The sequence below is a fragment of the Oryza sativa genome, chromosome 1 (assembly GCF_034140825.1).
Source record: "Oryza sativa Japonica Group chromosome 1, ASM3414082v1".
In the NCBI taxonomy this organism is placed as follows: Eukaryota; Viridiplantae; Streptophyta; class Magnoliopsida; order Poales; family Poaceae; genus Oryza; species Oryza sativa.
Window position 1 is genome coordinate 12,719,460 of NC_089035.1, and position 21,301 is coordinate 12,740,760.

The 21,301-nt window shown below is 40.7% G+C and overlaps 1 protein-coding gene and 1 non-coding gene across 2 annotated transcripts; both read right to left on the reverse strand.

Annotated features, from left to right (window-relative positions):
* Positions 1–1,104: 1,104 nt before the first annotated feature.
* Positions 1,105–7,571, reverse strand: LOC4326982 (probable glycerol-3-phosphate acyltransferase 3). Its single transcript, XM_015790640.3, has 2 exons — positions 6,738–7,571; positions 1,105–2,322 (listed from the first exon to the last, which is right to left on the reverse strand). The coding sequence occupies exons 1-2, from the start codon at positions 7,488–7,490 to the stop codon at positions 1,399–1,401; spliced, it is 1,677 nt and encodes a 558-aa protein (XP_015646126.1). The 5' UTR covers positions 7,491–7,571; the 3' UTR covers positions 1,105–1,398.
* Positions 7,572–20,603: 13,032 nt separating this feature from the next.
* LOC112937713 (U2 spliceosomal RNA) lies at positions 20,604–20,793 on the reverse strand. Its single transcript, XR_003240372.1, has one exon. It is a non-coding gene; the product is annotated as a U2 spliceosomal RNA (small nuclear RNA).
* Positions 20,794–21,301: the final 508 nt, after the last annotated feature.

Genomic DNA, 21,301 nt, shown 5'->3' on the forward strand with positions numbered 1-21,301 from the left:
GTATATGATATATGAAGTCACTAATTAATAAATTAAAGAAAAATATTTAAATGATATCATTTTTTTTACGTCATAATATGTACCCCATCTTGCCTAAATTTCTTATAGACAACCTATCGAATATAAAAACATGATCAGTTGAACACCATACTAATTGTACCAAGCATGTGGGTTACTCTAAGGAATCTTACCAGTGAAACAATCATGAGGTGGCCTTACCAATATATCGAGACAATTCCAGGGGATTAACGACCATGTTGATTTATTTCCTTTTGGTAAAACTTGCTAAGCTAAATCGTAAATTACTGACATTTAGCGTAGAACAATATAGAAACATAAATTTTATTGTATGAGCTCTACTTTAATATTTCTTATTAATTGAAGAGAAATAATTTAGAACATATGACTTTACCTCATGGTAGGTTGTAGGCTCAACCCGCTTATATATTTAACCCAAATTGCAGAGATCAAATAATTTCAAATATGCTTCATAGAGTGGAATTCTCCAAGTTTTTTCTAAAAAAAATGGACATGAAAATAATTCAAAATTTAACAAAAATTTATCTATTTTTTTTAAAAAAATGTTGGGTTTACAACCCATTATAAATAAAAATATTAAAACATTTTAGCGGGACTAATAGGATGAAAATATCTAAAACTTCAAAAACTTCAAATAGAATCTAACAAAAAAATAAACTTCTTGGCAAATGTTTGGAGCGAGATATCCCCGTGGGTAGTCGAAATACTTAGAATTTTCTCATAGGAACTACTACATCTATTGTTTTGATATAACATTTTCTCATAAATTGAAAATTGTATTGTTTTAAGTTATTTTAGTTTAAAATTTATGTACTGCAAGGGTAACTAGAAGAAAATCATTACCAACATTCGAAGCACATTAAATGAGTTCAATTTTAGTTTAGATATTATAGTAAAATAATATTTTAATACAAAGTCACCCATAGATGGACATCGTTATAAAATTTCACGCACGTTAAATAAGGTGCCCGTGCATGTGCGTTAAAATTTTACCACGTCAAATAATAATACGTTAATACCATCTTATTTTACGTAAAAGACTTACTTTTCATCTTCACGTTTACGTAGAGGATAAAAGAACACCACTTATATAAATAATAAACATCAATGTCTCGTACAAGTTACTCTCTCGGTCCCAAAATGTTAATTTAATTTTAAGACAGAGGGAGGGAGTACAGTATGAGTAACTCCATTACAAGTTACAACTGAGCACAACCGGGGTGTGTCTTACACACCTTGTTTAACTGGGTAATTAAGCTTCCTAATTACGCCAAGCCAGGCACAAGCACAACACGTACTTTACCCACAGTAGACACCATGCATGCAAGCGGGCCATCGATCGAGTCCATTGACGTTTAGTTAACCATTAAGTACTCCCTCTTGATGGTGGTGGCTGCCGGCGACGCGGCGCCGATCGACGCCGCCATCGTTGCCGGTGAGGGCGAGGTACTTGTCCCTCCTCGTCAGCGCCGTGCGCGTGTACCCCAGCGCCTCCGCGATCCGCCGCTGCACCTCGTTCGCCAACTCCGGTCCGCCGCCGCCGCCCTCGCCTCCGACGGCGACGGGATCCAGGAGCTGCACGACGTAGGCCGGCGTGGGGTTCATGAGCAGGTAGAGCGGGTCGAGCAGCTTCCACCCCCCCGCCGTCGTGCCGTGGAACATGGACACCGCCGAGTGCAGCGCCACGGGCTGCACGTCGGCGCCGAGCTCCGTGAACAGCGGGCTGAACCGCAGCAGGAACGGCTCCCGGCAGGTGGTGCCCTCGGGGCACACCACCAGCCCGCCGCCGCCGCCGCCGGGGAGGGACAGGTGGGCCTGCATGGCGGCACGGTCGGTGGCGCGGTCGCGGGTGAGGCGGAAGGTGCGGATGGGCGCCAGGATCTCGGAGAGGCGGCTGATGCTGTAGGTGGCGGCGGAGAGGTCGGTGCGGCCGGTGGCGGCGGAGACGTAGAGCGGGTCGACCAGGGAGCGGTGGTTGCAGACGAAAAGGTTGTGCGCCGCCGCCGCCGCCGGCGGCAACGAGGAGGAGGAGATGCGGCGGCTGTGCATGCCTAGGGCGGCGAGGAGTGGCACGGAGATGGAGAAGGGGAGGAGGAGGAAGACGGCGGTGCGGAGGATGGCGAGGGGTGCGCCCAGCGGCAGCCACATGAACATGGCGAGCGTCGCGGCCGCCGTCGGCCGGAATGCAGTGCGGCCGTCGTGGAAGATGAGAGGCTTCGCGTAGCGCCGGGGATGGAGGGGGCGCCACCGCCGCCGCGCCGACTTGGTTGCCACGTACACCTCCTGCATGCATCATTGCACGGAATCAGAATTTTTATTCGATCAAATTCCGACCATAGCTCCCGTCTTCTTTTCTCCAACAAAAGTTAAATTAAGATTAAGATTTTTGTGGCACGCTTTTCAAACTGCTAAACGGTACGTTTCAGACGAGAACTTTTATATATATAAAAGTTGCTTTAAAATATCATATTAATCTATTTTTTTAAGTTTATAATAATTAAAACTCAATCAATCGTACGTTAATACCACCTCGTTTTGCATTAAAAAACTTAATTTTCATCTTCAGGAGAAAAAAACACAATCTATATGTCTAACAGAAATAAGTAGGTGTTTTTTAAAAATAAAGTTCATAAAACCCCACCTATTACGATGCAAAGTTGTACAAAATCATAGATGTTTTGACGTATAGCACATAAGGTACTAAACTTTTAGAAAACTAGACCGTTAACTAATTTCAATACTCGTATTTCAAATTTTTTAAAAAAAATTCTTGCATACATGTAACATTGATATGATGATTAAAAAAACTCATAAATTTAAGATGAGTAAATTCCCTGTGTACCCCTGAAAACTCACTCAATCCCTTTCATACCCCTAAAATTTACCCGATCCCTTCTGTACCCCTGAAATTTCAATTTGATCCCTTCCATGCCCCTACCGTTACATTTTCCATCATTTTACTGTTACGTTTGGTTGCAAATGTCTTTTTTTGCCCTTGATGCTTTAGGTTTAAATATAAGCTTCAAAAATAATTGAAAATTTTGTTTGAGTGCACATCGTGTGCATTTTATAAAACTAATGAGACTAAATAATTAGTGCAGAAAATTTTGACATAAATTTTGAAAATAAAATAAATGTAAAAAATTAAAATTTTTATTTGAAATTTTAATAGGACAATGGATTTTTTTATCAGGAGCATTCATAAAAAAAAATGTTGTGAACATTGGTATACCTATCTTTATATGAATGCTCCTCATTTTTATGACCTTTTTTTAAAAAAATAAATACGTATTTTTTTTATTTCATTATCTAAAAATATTTTTTTGGGATAAATAATGCATCGCACAACAAACTCATAACTATAATAGTCTCATGCGAGAAGCTTTTATATTTTTAATAATGTAATTCATGAATTTCTTTGTTCATCCAAGGGTAAAATGGTCATTTTTATAGAAAATACACGGTCAACTAACGGTCAACTGACGGGAGGGGTATGCAAGGGATCAAAATCAAATTTTGGGGGTATATAAGGAAGTAAGCAAAATTCAGGGGTATAGAAGGGATTAGGAAAAATTTCAGGGGTATATAAGGGATTTTCTCATTTAAGATGTGATCGTAGAACTTGAAAGCGTGACAGATCAAAGTCGAAATGATCAATAGTGCGGTTTGTTGAAACTTTATAGCCATAATATCTGGAGTTTAAGTGCCACGTACCAAAACCTATGTAGTTTTGTGCAACTTAGATCATAATGCCTAGAGTTAAGTGAAATTTACTCTCTCTTTTTTAATTAGTTTGCACGGTGGTTTGATTAATAATCTCATTGTTTTTCCGATGATAATGATGGTTGGCGACTAATTTTATACTAGTCGTTGCTTATTTTACTCTTTTAAGCAAGTTTAATAGTAGAGCTCACTACTAATTGTAAACCCACTAATTGTAAACCCACTAATTGTAAACCCATAGTAAAGATAACATATATAATAGGTCAGTTATATGGTTAGCTGTAATTTTTTTTCCGTTCTCTCACTTTCTCACACTACAAAATTTAATGTATATTTTTTGAAGTATATGTAGAGTTAGCCCTTGAATGGGACCAACACTCCCCACTTTTTTTCCTTTCTCTTCCACATAAACCTGTCAAGCTTATTACCTATGGTTACTAAATTTAATACCAGAAAATATGGTCAAGCTTCCCATGCTGTGACGACCTGACTGTCTTCAAGTATGCGTCATGTCATCAAACTGTGGGCTACAACTATGTTCCCTTGGTCCATATTGTCACTACTTATGGGCCATAACCACAGGCTGCCACGGCACCTTCCTCGGCATTACCTCGCTATAAGTGGGCATCCTACCATAGCATCGCTGTAACTATGTCATCTTTGGGCCACAATATTTATGTTCTTGTTATCTCCATTGTTGTCAGAGCAGGGAGCTCCTCTAGCAAGAAGGTAAGATACCCGCCCATGAGAGTTCGGTTAAGGTGAAGCTTGTGTCCGGAACGTGTCAGAGAGTGTAGATGGGAGATTTATATAGGTTTGGGCTGCCCGAAGCGTAATACCATACATCTATAATCTTTCTATGGATGATGGGATTTACAAAATGTATGTTGAGTGGATGTTGTTCTAAGTGGGAGATGATGAACCATTCTTCACTGATTTTTGGCTAAAAATCTAATTCTGACTAACTGAACTTAACTATCCTAAAAACCAAACCCAATTCTCAATGGCATTGGTCCCTCTTTTATATGGTATGGGGATACCACAGTGCTTATGCTTATGTGCATGTGTGGGACATAGCCCAAAGTAGTTGGTGTGCTCAGTCTTGTCTTTGTCCCTCCAAGAGAACCGGCCGGGTGTGACGGGCTCACCTAACAGCTGACATGAGGAGCAATGTAACCAAAGTCTTCGTCGAGTTGTCAATGAGTCTACCGGTCATCCACCGATGCTGATAAAGGTGGCCCATCGGATGATAAGGCACAGACCGTGTCGCGTCGCTCTTCTTTTTATCCAAGGCAAAATGGGCAAGCGAGGGGAGGCATGCACTGCCACATCCCCCACGTCGCATGTGATCGATCCACAAAAATCATATCACACCGCAATTAATGCAGAATGATAGGGCAAGGATATACACAGGCTCGGGTCAAATCTTCTTAATGAAGTAGATTCGCTATTGGTGACCTTGGGTCCCTGGCCTATTTGTTGCGATCGTCGTGGCCCCGAGCTGATGCTGATGTTAGGTCATCTTATTTGGCTCGGGGTAACACTTGGGTCCCTTCATCTATTCTTGCTTTGATCATCATGGGTCTCATAGTGCCCCAAGCAGCCGATAGAGTTGGCGGAACCCTTGTTTTCACTTCTTTGACAATCATTATCCATGCATTGATACTCTAGTTTTCCTCACTAATCATAATTACCCACCATGTTATTCTTCACCTAACTTTAAGTACTATCACCACGTCTTTTTTTTTTGGGTTACCACTATTGTTGTTCTCGACCAGTCAACTACCCCTACCAATGTCGGCTCTTCCTACTTTGACAACAGTGAGTGCATCATATCTCTAGCTAGCCTTGATCACCAAAACTATCTAGAAGTATAATACTCTCTCTGTATTATTTTAAGAGATAATCCATTATATGCCACTGACTTTGTCACACGTCTACGATTTGCCACTGACTTTATCACGTTCTACAATATGCCATCGACTTTTGCTTAACTTCTATGATTTACCATCGCCGTCCGGTTAGCCACCGTTAGTACTGTACAAATTTGTCGAAATGACCAAAATACCCCTATGACAAAAACTTCCAAAATTTGGATAAAATTATCAAAATATTATATTATAAACATAAGATTGTAAACATCCAAAATTTGATCAAAAACTTGAAATATGATATTTCATAATTTTTATCCAAATTTTGAAACCTTTTCTCCCAGGGGTATTTTGGTCATTTCGATAAATTTGTACAGTACTAACGGAGACTAACCGGACGGCGATGGTAAATTGTAGAAGTTAAGCAAAAGTCAATGGCATATTGTAGAACATGATAAAGTCAGTGGCAAATCGTAGACGTGTGACAAAGTCAGTGGTATATAATGGATTCTCTCTTATTTTAATGTATGACACCGTTGACTTTTTATCAATGTTTGACCATTCATTTTATTCAAAATATTTATATAATTATCATTTATTTTATTGTGACTTGATTTATCATCAAATATTCTTTAAGCATGACATATTTTTTTGGGTTTTATATTTATATTTGTACAAAAAAAATTTGAATGAGACGAATGGTCAAACATTGTTCAGAAACATTATACTCCCTCCGTTTCAGGTTATAATACATTTTACCTTTAGTCAAAGTTAAACTGTTTCAAGTTTGACTAAGTTTATAGACAAATATAATAATATTTATAATACTAAATTAGTTTCATTAAATCAATAATTAAATATATTTTCATAATAAATTTGTCTTAGGTTAAAAATGTTACTATTTTTTTTATAAACTTAGCCAAACTTAAAACAGTTTGACTTTTGACCAAAATCAAAACGTTTTATAACCTGAAATCTGAAATGGAGGTAGTACATTCAAATACGGAAGGTCCGGAGTGAGTACATCCATGCATATTATATGCATGTTGACGAAGTGTGACGTGGACAAGTTTGTGACACATGCATGTACAGCGAACTACTAACCTTGCAATACTTTTGAAAGATCCGACTGAACGATCTCCCACGTCCACCAATGCCGACGACGACGCGGCCATCGCCGTCGCCGCACGTCTCCTCCTTCTCCCCACCTCCGATCACCTCCTCCATGTCCAGCCTCCGGAGCACCTCGCCGTCGGACTCCATGAGACCGAGGTAGTACCCGCCGAACGCCCTCACCTCCGGCGCGACGACGGCGTCGACGCCGAGGTACTCCCTCAGGAACGGCTCCACCATCTCCCTCGGCATGCCGCTCACGCACACGCACCGCCGCCGCCGCACCGCAGCCTCGAACACCTCGGCGCTCACGTCCTCCAGGAGCAGCCTGGGCAACGTCGAGCTGCCCAGCCGGAACCCGTCCTTCCTCACGCCGGCGAAGCTCACCATGGCCATGACCCTGATCGCCCGGTCATGGCCGAGCAGGCGCAGCGCCGGGTAGAGCAGCAGGAGCAGGAGGCCGCGGAGGAGGCCGCCGCCGCCACCTCCTGCCTCCAGGGCGACGAGCATGAAGTACGGGAAAGTGGACGGCGACATCAGCAGGCCGCCCTCCACCTTGCACACGGTGGTGACGACGCTCGTCGTGGTGGTGTCCGGCGCCGGCAGCAGCTCGTCGTCCGACGGCCACCGGACGATGTTGTCTGCCGCCGCCGGCTGCGGCGGCGGCGAATGGACGAGGGGTCTGAGGCTCCTGACGATCTTGTTGAAGTACATTAGGAGAGACCTGGTGAAGACCTTAGTCATGGCTGCTGTGTGTACTGTGCAGGGGCTGGATCGATCGACCGAGCAGCACGAATTTTAAAGCAACGGAAGAACAGGCTGGTAGTGTGTCTACCTTCGACTGACAACTGTAGCTAACCTAGTATATGCACCCCGAATAATGTGTGTCACATGCGTGGGTTTAATTACAAATACAGATAGGTAGGTGGTCAGCGGGAGAAGGGATTAATAAAAAGAAAATCCACTTTATATCATTTTCACGTATTAAACCTTAGTATATTACTATATATGTAATTGGTGAGAGTGTGAGACCCCTCTAACATAAATATTTCATGTTTAGAATAAGAAGCAGTATAACTTTCGAGAACTACCCGATAGTCATGTATACCAAGATGGGTTGGATTATAGACCATATATATTGAGAGATGGCCCTATTTAGGGAAGCTTTAGAGATATCTATTTTCAGAATTTCTAGCTTCGTCAAACAGTTTTGAATCTCACTTTGGACTGGTGAAAATCTAAAATGTTTAAGGTGCTGAAGATTTTGAAAGAATTTGCACCTGCTATGAAAGTCTTAGTATTTGTTTACTGGAAATGAATTAGTTAGCTAAGCTATAATTATTCAGCTTCAGATTCTTTATCAGCTAGATATATGGGCACCATGATTCAAATTGAGTATATACCCAATTCAAATAAGTATGAAATTTTTTTAAATGTTTAGGTATGAACATTAACTACTTCATTAACTAGTTCAAAGCAAGTTTGAACTTATTTTTGTTAGATTTTGATTCTAGATATATAACATCCAAACATATAATTAGTTATGTATGTAATATTGGATTGTGAAATAAAGTTCAATTTGAATTGTTTTGTTGCTAGGTATAGGTATGAATCAAATACTTATAACTAGGTATATACTCACAATTTGAAAATTTTGAAAACTTTGGACGAATTTATGTATTTCATACCATGGTGCCCGGGTACCATGGTGCACCATATGAGTGTCCTATATAGTAAATTTGTTTGGTGTAGGTATAGGTATGAATAGAATATATATATATATATATATATATATATATATATATATATATATATATATATATATATATATATATATATATATATATACTCACCCTGTTACTTCTTATAATATCCATCTGTCTAAACAGGACTAAAATCTGAGATGTTTGTAGAACGAATTAGACCCTCAACTCTTCTGTGCTTAGTTGGTACAACTTTTATAATTCCTAATTAGTGTTGTAAATAATTTTTTTTATTAATATATAACTACTGCGCACTACTATTATAAAAATTGAAGATATTTTTGCCAGTATTTTGGTACGTCATCCGTATATGAGTCGGTTTTTAAGTTCGTTTGCTTTTAGAAATACAAATTGAAGATGTTTCCGCGTCCGCCATCCGTGTTTGAGTCGGTTTTAATTTTATGTTTTGGTTTTAATCTATATCTCTTCTCTATCTCTACTATTATAAAAATTGAAGATATTTTTACCGGTATTTTGTTACGTCATCCATGTATTAGTCGGTTTTTAAGTTCGTTTGCTTTTTGAAATACATATCCGTATTTAAGTCGGTTTTTAAGATCATTCATCATATAAGAAATCTATTTAAAAAACTCGCATGCTAATTTGAGATGATCGGACTCCTAACTGCAGCTCATGATTTTCTAAAAATATATATATATCCAAGCGAACTCCCACAGTGAATTTTATCTTAACTAAACCATATAACAATAAGGTTAAAATAGACTTCACCAGTTGCAACGCACGGACATTTTTTCTAGTAAAGAAAAAATCTGAGATGTTATCAGTTTAGTATAGGACTATAGGTGATGTCTCGCTACATTTGTTGGAAGAACCCGAGCCGTACTTCGAGCAGCAGTTGAGCCTATATTATCGACCTCTAGCTTTCATGTGATTATTACTAGGGGCAATTGTGTTTTTACCTGTTTTGAAACCTAATTATCGATTTGACCTTATTTTTTCTAGTTTGCTCATTTGACCCTCTTTTTTCAAAAACGAACATCAGGTCGGATCCTATGCTGTGAAGGCAACATAACGGTGTTACCTTAGACAACAAATGACATTTATACCCTTACTTATTTGACCGTACTTTTTATTCTTTTTTATTTGACCCAATTTTATTCTCATTTATATTTTTGAGATATGTGATGAATTTGACCTAGGTTTGATAGATTTGACTTAGGTTTGAATTTGAATTAGATTTGATAATTTTTGAGAAATTTGACATATTTTTAACCAAATTGAATTAGATTTGATATATTTTTGACAGATTTGACAGATGTTTGACAAATTTGAATTAGATTTGAAAAAACATTTACAGAACATACGCAAAATTTCAACAACATCCATCCCAATTTGCCAAAGAACAGAAGAATAGAAACTGCAATTCACTAGCTCTGCTTGTAGAAGAACAAATCGGCATGGGACGCATGAAGAGCAAAAGGCGCTGAAGCTTGGGGATGCATGGCCCACGGGTGCATACAACTCGCTGCTCGAGGACGACGCTCCACGCCGCTGCTCTCCCTCCACCCGCGCCTCCCCGTGTGCCCGGCGGCGGCGACCTCCTGCGCCTCCCTCCGGCCGCCGCGCGAGTCCGCCGCCGGCTGCCGCGCGCCGGGGTTGAGCTCCTCTGCCGCGAGTGCATGCGCCCCGGGTCACGCTCCACGCTGCAGCTCTCTCTCCCTCTCCTCGCGCCTCCCTTCGTGCCCGATAGCGGCGACTGCGCCCTCTGGACCCCCGACCCACCTCCATGCCCCGCGCCGGCCGCCGCCGCGCGCCTCCTCCGCTGCCCGTGTAACCCTAACCGCGCGCGCGTGCGTGCTGTGGGGAATCGGTCGCGCGGGCATGTTTTGGTAAATCACAGGGGCAGTTAAGTCTTCTTCCCTCTGTAATTTTATTTTTTTATTTTCTTCTAAATCTATTCCTCACAGTGTGAATACATAGCGCCACACGTCCACTTCAATTTTAGAAAAGAGGGTCAAATGAGCAAAGTTAAAAAATACAGGTCAAAATATATAGTTAGATTTTAAAATAGGATAAAAAAGCAATTATCCCTCATTAATACCGTGATAACCATCGACAGAATGAATGAGTCAAACTGAAGCAAATATAAATTGACGGCAAGGACCTAATCTAGCTAGCTAATACTCTCTTGGGTCATAATTATACGATGTTTGGAGTAGAATTTCTGAAAGGGAACGAGGAGTACGTGTAAAGCACAATAATGGACACGTACACAGGCTATAATCATAGCGGTTCTTAATTAAATTCACTGTATCGGACGATACTTCCTCCATCTCGAAACAAAATACAAAGTATAACCATATCCCCAAATATAAAACAAGATCATTTTTTTTCAATGTTTCATAATACAAATTATGCATGCATGTATGTTCTCATGCACATCACCGGACCCTTCCCCTTTTTGTTTTAGTAAATTTTTCATCATCAATATTTCTAATCATATTGGATGCATATATATTATACTTATTTGAAGTGATTAAAAAAAAGAATGTGATAATAATTCTTTCTTGGTTTTTGCATAAGTGACATCAATGCTAGTTGTTAGGGGCGGATAGAATTCTAATAGGGGGGTTTATCTCCTTCTTTCTCCTCTAGCCCTCGTACTCTTCCGGGGGTAGGGGACCCGAGTTCTCCTAATACCACATTAGATCTACCCCAGCTAGTTATGTCTTGTATTTTTTAGCAGAAGGAGTACTCATTATTGTAATAATAATAGTATTTGGCATTACCAATCACTACTCATAAAATCCACATTTTGGAAGCACCTTAAAAAATTTGTCTACTCTATAAATTGCTACCGTCTATATTTAGCTTTTCATATTTTATTAACTATCTATAAATATCTTTATTTGTAATAGTCATTATTTTAATGCATAATATCGCAAAGTACTGTGGCCTATGGACTTGCTAGGGAGGGGAGGGGATGTGGCCCCGTGGGAGGAAGGGATTGGGAAGCTCATTTTTTTAAAAAAAGAAAAACAAAATTATAGAACATGAAGGACAATAGTGTCTAATTTTTCAAGGTCTAGCCGTTGGTGGGCTACAGAAAGAGCGGGGAAGGTGGCAAACCATCGAGACATATGAGAACTAAAGATGCAAAACCTCGATGATGTGATGATTCTATTTTGTAAGGTTTTGAGCATCTCCAGCAGAAGCCCCCTAGCTACTTTATGGGGCCCTAAAGGTTAAATGGCGGTTGTCCCTAATTCTTAAGGATCTTAAATATGTCTTTACTCTAGCAGTAGCTCCTATATCTTAGCCCCTAGTTTATTATCTTTTATTTTAATATAGAATTTATGTTTATATCTAGTTTAACACCACAATAATTCAAAAACATAAATAATTCCAGCGCATGGAATTTAACCATATTAAAATTTGCAATTTCAAACACCACAATTCAAATTTGAATTCAAAATTTTCAAACATGAAAATGCTATATCCTACAAGCAAATATTAAACATAATCCATAGTTGACAGAAAATACAATGAAACAAACTACCGAGCACCATGAAGCGCCCCAAATGTTCCACAAGATCATCTCAAAGTTGCTCATGTGCATGTCAATCTTCAATTTCTTTATGTATCTTTAGAAACTTCTCTAGCACAGGTTTATTGCGTCATTGGTGCTCCTCCTTTCTCAACACCTCACTGTCCTCCAATCATAGTCAAAGTCCACATCTTCATCTCGCTCAGTGTCAACAATCATGTTGCGCACGATTACACAAACTGACATTATGTACCATAGGGTCTTCGTATCCCAAAATCTAGCAGGATCCCTCACCATTGCAAACAAGCTTGTAAAACACCAAATGCTCTTTCAACGTCCTTCCCCACTCCTTGAACTTTTGTGTAATGGATTCTCTTGTTACCTTAAGGATTGGAAATGGTCTTCACAAAAGTGGCCCAAGAAGGGTATATGCCATCAGCAAGATAGTAACTCATGGTGTATTTCTTACCATTTACCATAAACTCCATCTATGTGTATATTTCCAGCAAACATGTCCCTATGAATTATTTCACGACCTGAGACTGAACTACGACGCTTTCTTTTGGTTCTTTTATGCTCTATGTTCGTAAGAAGGGCAGCTGCAATGTAGTAGTCATCATCATCGGACAACTCCTCTCACTCCCACCATTGAGCAAGGAGATCATCGTCGTCGTCATAAAAGTCCATGTACAAAAATCACTACCATCACAGCATTGCAAAATTAGAGCATATATATGAAATTACACAAGCACATGCACAGTATAGAGTATATATATATCTGCAAGACTCAAATTCTATGAAAAGTGGTGCTACTTAATAGTACAGTTCCAACATACTTCAAGTATATTATTAACCCCGTCCCAAAACAAGATCATTTTCACCCATCTCATACATAGCAATACAAAACAAAAAATATTAGCATACTCTCACTTTATCAAATCCTAAAACAATTATTTCTCTCTTTATCTACTTGTAATATATTTATTTCATACTTTTATAAAGAAAAAAGTATGACTTACCCCCCCTCCCCCTGAACTGTTGCGTCAGTCCGGTTTACCCCCCCTAAAGTACAAAACCGGACATCTCATACTCCCAAACTTTCTAAACCGGATGAATACCCCCTAAGTCGACTCATAGTGGTTTTTGGATCATCGTGGCGCACAATCAACTTAAAAAAAATAGTGGAACCCGCCTGCCAGCTCTTCTTCTCCTTCCTCTCCGCCACCTCCAGGAGCTGTGCGATTCCCCGCAACGGAAAATGGCGGAGACAATATGGTGGAGGTTCGCGGGCTAGCTCGCACCTCCACCCTTCCCCATCCGCCCAACGTCGTTGTCCGGTTTACTTCTTTTTATTTTTTTTGCATACATCGATGCAGGAGGAGCCTGTGAAGGAAGGCAGGGGGCACATCTCGTCGCAATCAATGGTGTTGGGCGAATTTGATGGCGTGCAGAGCAATGAAGGATAGGGAAAGGGAGAGGGAGTGGAGGAGACGGTGAGCCAAGGGAGCACGGGAGGGGAGTGGCAGCGTCCTCCGGGGTCACCATCACCATGACCACCATTGGAGTCGGAGATGCTGGAGGCAGGGCGTGTGCTGTTCAAGAACCTCGCCACCGACTTCGAGGACCGCCTCTACTCGGTCCCCCTCGATGATGTGCGTAGGCCATTGGCGCCGAGGTGCGAAAGACGATGACAGCCACCGCCGACATTGTCCTAGCACCAAGGCCACAGACGATGACGACCACCATAGCAACGACCTGGGGGCAGCATGGCCCTTCAGATCAACGATGAGGGACACCGCCCACTGGTGTATCCTCTTCTCTGTTCTTCCACTTCCTCACCGTCTCTCTCTCTCTCTCTCTCTCTTCGAGAATGGAGCAGGGACAAGGCATCGGCGGTGGTGGGCGGGATGTGTGTGCAGGTGGCGGCACTACACCCTCCATCGGGGAGGTGAAGGCGGCAGCGGCGAAGTGAGGGGGAGGCTGCAGTGCGGTGGCACTACTCCACCCGTCGTTGCCTCATTGGCGAAAAGATAAAGAGAGAAGAAGGGAGAAGCTAACATGTGGGGCCCATGGATTTTTTTAAATAAAAATTGGTTGACTGGACTGCCACGAGTATACTACGTAGGACAAAACCGCTTTGAGTTAGCAGGTAATATGCCTGGTTTGCGTAGTTTAGGGTGTAAAATATGTGGCTTTTGAGTTTAGAAGGGTAAACCGGACAGATGCAATAATTCAGGGAGGTAATTCGTACTTTTTCCTTTTAATTCATAAACTTATGAGATGCAACTATTGCTAAAAGTAAATTTATTTTAAGAATTAAACTTGAGGAAGTATATATGTCAATGGTTCATATCGATCCATTGCAATACTAGTGGAGTGCTACTAATATAAGTACAGTGATACAGTTCATAATTCAGATTCTCCTCTGCAGTCAACAAAGTCTAGCGCATCGTGAGGACGGGGACTAGCGTGGGGGCGGGCGGCATGTGGCCCTGGCAGACAATGGCCAGGCGTGCGAACGGCCAGCATGCGCACGGCTGGCATGCAGGCGGAGGTCCTGTGGACGACGGTCGATAGAGGTAGGAAAAAAACTTCACATTTTTTAGGCAATCTTGGCGGAGGTGGGGGGAGTCGACGGCACTCGCCGAAGGAGATCTAGGTCATAGCGCCGCGCGGCAACGAGGCAAGACCGTTGGAAGTGAAATTTTGGATCGCACCAGAAAAAATGTCAATGGGGGCCGCACTCCCAGGACTAATTAGGGGTTAGGTTTAGGGTCTTTGCTGGAGATGCTTAAGAAGAGCCAGCATCGACGGCAGATGAGTAGGCAAGGAACGGGACGAGCAGATTGTGAGGGTGAAAGACATTTGTCAAATTTGATAAAAATGGAGGTCGGAATAGGGAGCCTAGAATTTAGGGGGTGAGATCTTTTGAGCCAATGATTTTAATATATAGTATCTAAATTATAACTTTTGGAAGTTGGATAGGAAGTCACTTGAAAATGTTCTTAGTTGATTTTGGAAATAACTTTTTTTTAGATAATGGAAATGGATTACATCTCTGGCCTCTGCCCGTAGGCACACAACCAAAAAGTCCAGAAGTGAACAGAAAAGAGCTTAACAAAAAGGCGAGATGGGACAAATCCCCAACTTCTGCCTATAATATGATCTTCTAAAATAATGTTTCTAAAAACACGTAGATTCTATTATGAAATTATGTAGGTACTACACCATCCAAACTGGAATAAAAGTTCCTTGGCTACCAATTCCAACCGTGTAGCACCATTCCGCATAGTATCCTGTTGTTCCAGTAAAAGCATCATACACCAAGAGTGGAGCCAATTGGAACACATGAAGATAACCTGCATGATGTTAGGCATTTTTTTATGGTTAAAAACTATATCATTACGACAACGCCAAATTGACCAACATAGAATACTAGCTCCAAATAAAATCATTTTTTTTTGTCTAGACACTCTCCTTAGCCAGTTACCAAAAATATCTTTTGCATTATGGGGAGGGGGATATTGAAGGCAAAGAAGACACATCGCCAAGCAAAACGTGCAACATAACAATCAAAGAAAAGATGTTGGATGGTCTGTTGTGTATTACAAAAACAACATTGCTTGTTTCCCCTTCATTTTCTCTTTATAAGGTTATCTTTCGTTAAGATTACTTTTTTTGAAGAAACCACATAAATACTTTGATTTTTGGTGGTACACTTATCTCCCATAAGATCCTCTTGCGGATCCTTACATTAGAATTAATGATCGCATTATACATGGATTTGACCGAAAATTGGCCATTATTATGTAGCAACCAAATAAAGCAATCCTTTTCATTTGACAGGGTTATATTAGCTAGTCGAGAAATCGAATCATTTCACTCAACTAACTTTGGTCCTACAATTGATCGTCGGAATGAAACATTCAACGGTGTTGTGCTCATAACCTCTGCCAAAGTAGAATGTCTCTTTCGAACCACATTGTACAAAGAAGGGTATTGATATTTGAGAAGTTGCAAGTCCAACCATGTGTCTTCCCACAATCTTATCTCCATCCCATTACCAGGTTTAAAAGATCCATACTAAAAAAAAAATGATCTTTTACTTTCATTAGGCCAGCCCAAAATTGAGATGTTCATGGTTTGTGTGACGTGTGGGAGAGGGGTTTACCCTTTAAGTACTTGTTGTGCAAAAGGTTTTGCCACAGACCATCACCATTAAGAAGCTTGAATAGCCATTTGCTCAACAAATATATATTCATGATATCAAGATTTAGGACACCCAGTCCACCCTTTTGGCCGGCATATATATTCCCATTTTGTTAACCTATATATTTTTTTGGCTATCACTGCTCTAGAAAAATCTCGATCGGGAGTAATCCAGTCTTTGAAGTGCACCTCAAAGTATTTCAAAGAAGGATAACATAAACATGGGAAGGCTCGAAAGAACCGAGTTAAGAAGAACCAATCTCCCACTATATCACTTGATTCATATTGCTAAATCGTATTTGCCTTTTTTTTCTAATTTCAAAAGGTTATAAAATATAGCCACCCACACGCATAAGCGTGCACGTCCTGTATATGCATACATAAAATATTCTTTAAAAAATTGATAGACTCCAAGACTAAATCCGGTCCTGCACGATTTAAATTATTGAGTGGATTATTGCCATTGACTATCTAATTTATTATAGGGATAAATAATATTTTGAGAAATAAACTTAATAAATATCTTAAAATATGTAGTAGGTGAAAGTTGTTTTTTTTAAGAAAACATATTTTTTAGCCTTGGACAAATAGTCTGTTTCAATATATAGTCTGATAAATAAGCTGAAAAGAATATCATATTAAACCTAAGAGTAAACTGCATGGTGGTCTTTAAACTTGTCCATTTGTGCCATCCAGGTTTCTCTAACTCTTAAAATGTATTTTCAGGTCGCCAACTCATCTTAGGCACCATAACTAGTCTAAACCAGCCCTGAACTGCTCCGCGCACCGACATGGCATGCCACGGTGGATCTCCCATGGACTTGGTTTAGTCCTAATAAGTAGGGCTCAAACTTGACATGGCTCCATCATCTCTCTCCCATCTCTCCCAACCCAACCTGCAGGGTGCATGGCATCTATGTCAGGGCAGGAGCCCATCGTGTGCTACCTTCGTGTTCCTTCCCGTGTTTCTCCTTTGTGCATCCGCCTGCCCACATCGTTGCTAGCCCCTCCATCCCCACCGAGCGTCCTCGGCCTACAGGCCCTTGGGCTATTGCCGCCACCGGTGTCGGGCACGAGCTTGACAAGGTGGTCGTGGTGAGCTTGAGCACGACGATTCTTGCACCGGATGAGCTAGCCTAAAGGTGTTAGCGGTGAGGTAGGAGGGGGGAGTCATCAAGAGCTCAAGCTCGGCGAGCTAAGTGGAGAGGGCCGCCCTCATGTGTATCTCTCCCATAGCTTGCCAGCCTCTTTGAAGATGATGACGGCGATGATAAACAAGACAGACGAGGGAGAGGTGCGTGGAGGAGGATGGTGCCACCAAGAAGCCGTGGTGACAGCTAACTCCTCCTAGGCTGCCATCGTCTAGGTCCTCCCACTTCCCCTTTCACTGTTGGGCGGGGTGAGTTAGCCATTGAAGTAGACTGGGATCTGAACGATAACCCAAGTTCATTATCGCAAGTGCCACCGAGAAGAATGAGAAGAAATGGAAAACAAAATTAAGAGAGAAGGGAAAAAAGAAAAGGAAAAAAGGAAAATTTCTAAGTGGATCCCATTTGTCGTCATTGATGGTGTCATGTCTGCGTCACATAGGATCTCGAAGGGGTCATAGTAATTTGAGATAGAAATAACATACTTAAATAAGTTATGAGACTTGGATCAATATGTTAAGAGTATAGAGATCTAATTAACACAAGTAGACCAGTTTAAAGATCTAACGTACACTTTATTCTAACCCTAATGAGTAGGATACTTATACACAACGGTATCTTACTACCACCACTAGACTATATAGCCAAAAAATCAGTTTCCAACTGATATTTATATCTTTGGAACAAACTAAAAGATCCTCGTGTACTAGCATATGTTTCAGTAGGCAGTTGATCGATGATGTGCACTAATTAACGACAGAGGCAGCGTAAAAGAAGATGCACACACCCTACTCCCACCCACCAGGCCACCACCGCAAGTGGACTGATGAAAAGCTGCTGCCACTTGTCGTCAAACGGAGGAATTATTGTGGATGATTACACGGTAATAGCAACTACTCCTGCTTCCAAAATATACAGTCAAACTTAGTCTTACTTATACTACACTACACTATTAATTACTCTATCCGTTCCAAAAATATAAACATTTTTAGACTCTAACACGGTCTCTGAGTCAACAATATCTATAAAAGTAATACTCACTCCATTCCAAAATATAAGACACAACCACCCTTAATCCAAATATCAAGAAACAATTATTTTATCTTGTAGTTTGGATCATCCTAATAAATATAATGCATGCATCCAATAAAATTAGATAACATGAGAATGGAGGATTTAAAAAGGTAGGAGTACTAATTTAATGGAGAAAATGTCATAGTTAATTGCATGCTTGTATGCATGCCTTATACTGTTATGAAACATCTAAAAAAGTGGTTGTATCTTATATTACGGAATGGAGGGAGTATGTTTTAAATAAAAAGAAATATATATTATGATAGTTTGCTTAATGATAAATATAGTAACATCAGTTTTACATGATTGAATTTTTTTTCTATTAATAGTCAAAGTTTAAAATATTTGACTTGTCACTATTCTAAAAATAGTTATATTTTAAAATGGAGGGAGTAATGTTTATCTCTGATACACATGTAATATATAAGTACATATAAGTATCTGAGAGCATAAGTAGCTGGCAATAAATCTTTGTAGCCCGTTTTTATTCTCTTCTCAATCTTCTCTATCTAATTAAACACAATAATTTTTAAAATCCGCTTACAACACTTGTTATACTCACTCTTATTAAAGCAGCGAGAGAAAGTATTCTTGCAACAGGCCAGTGATTGGGACATCACGACAAGTGTGAGGACATCAACAAAACTGCAGCTTGATGCCCAGCGAGAGCCTCTGCATCAAATTATTCGATATATCAACCTCTGCTTGCGTTTTTTACCTGTGATGATGCTACATTTTTTTCCATTTCTTTTTGAACGGTAAAAGGACGGTAAGCGAAAATTAGGACAGTGAGGACCAAACTTAATAAAATACCTAAACAGGGAAAATAACAAGCGACCCCATTCGATGTGGTTAAAATAAATTGCAACAAAAGTCATATTCCAACCGGAGAATTACCCATGGTAACTACAGGAATTGGTCTATTTGGCTTGAAATTGCAAGGAATCCTTGTTTTCTAATTAAACAGGGCAAAAGAAAAACTATTGCTAGCTGAACACTGTGAAAACCAATTGATTGTTATTTATTTTTGCATAGTGACCACGAGGGCTGAATCCTAAAAGGAGAAGTGCAGTTATTCCATAAACTCTGTGTGCCCTGAGGACCTACGATATTATGAATTCTCTATGTCTTTCAGCGTGAAGCATCTTAACGTGCAGCTCCACATTTTTTTTCCTTACCTTAATATTTGTGACCTCCACAAGAATACAACATAGAAAAGCAAAGAAAGAAATTAAAGGAGATGTGTCCGGTGCACTAAAAGCATCAAATACGACTATCGATGTTGAGCTGGGTAATGGAGATCAATGGCGTGCATCCCACCAGTCAAGCGGATGGCGTAGAGCAATCCATCATTATTGTCATAGTAGAATTAGCAGTCGTGGTAATCCAAGCTTAAGCAAAATCCGCGTGCGTGTGTTGATCCATGTCAATGCGGTGTCGCCGATCGAGCCTAGCGAAGGAGAGAGCTGGTTGAACGGGCTGTGGGTGGAGGGTGGTGGTAATCGTAGAGGGGTTGTCGATGGCGGATCGCCGTTCGGGAGGGTGTCGTGGTCGTCGGGGAGCGGGATGCGGTAGAGGTTGCCGGTGGAGGGTGGGTGGCCACGCCGCAGCAGATCAGGTCGGGGATCTCCAGAGAGCTGAAGACGGTGACGAGCAAGTCCGCCGGCAGATCAGACCAGTCGCTGCCACGGCAGTCTGCCACGGCGTTCGCCCGAGATTTCTCCGTTCATGGATTCCCACCCGCTCTTAATCCCGCTCTTAATCTATCAATCAATCTACAGGACATATAAATCTACAAATCAATCTACAGGACATATAATCTATCAATCAATCTACAGGACATATAGTAGATATATTTTCAGAAACTCATAATCTATCAATCAATCTAGAGGACATATAATCTATCAATCAATCTACAGGACATATAGATATATTTTCAGAGACTCCTGTTGGGAGTCCTTATGTTATCAATGCAGAGGACATATGCTCCCAACAATATGGAGTAATTGACAATGTGAAGATTCAAGCTTTCAATCTTTAAACAGAGTGGAAATATATTCAGCAGTGACCAATGATTCCATTCATTTGTATCTGCAAGAACTCGATGATTTGATTCAAATCAGATTAAGCATCAAAAAGTTTGTGTTCGATTTGGTTGGGGTGTGTCAGACCGAGGGTATAGTGCAACGCCAAGGCAACACTCAAGGGCCCCAATGGCAAGCCAGTACCCTTCCCCAAAATAAATTAATTTAATATCAAAGTAGGCACATAGCCCACATATCAGACATTAAACTGATAAGAACAGATACTACACTTGATCTTAGCCAAAAGGCCGAGAAAGGTATGCTTTTGCTAGACACTCCGTCTCTTCTTTTATGGCTGTGTAAACTTTCAAATTTTTCCATCACATCAACCTGTCATACACACACAATTTTTCAGTCACATCGTACCAATTTCAACCCAAACTTTCAACTTTGGAAGGAACTAAATATAGCCTATACCTCATCCAGAGGCTCAATCCATCTCAACTAGCGATGTGGTATTATTAAACCCATAAGAAGAGGTCATCAGCCTTGGGCTTAACCAGCCCACGAACGGCCCAACGATGGCCTACATGCTGGCACGGGAATACGGCCCATTACTACTCTCTGTCACTGACATATAGGACAACTCAGGGTTTTTATTTTTATTGTTTTCTTTTGGCAAGAAAGGGTAAGGTCAGATTTTGACATGTGTGTAGTGTACTTGTGTCGAGATCGATGAGTAGTTTTCCTGGTAAGAAGTAGCAGCTGACGTTGCATCGAGTTTCTGAACTTACCCGTGATGCTCACGAACAAAAAGATTCAGAGATAC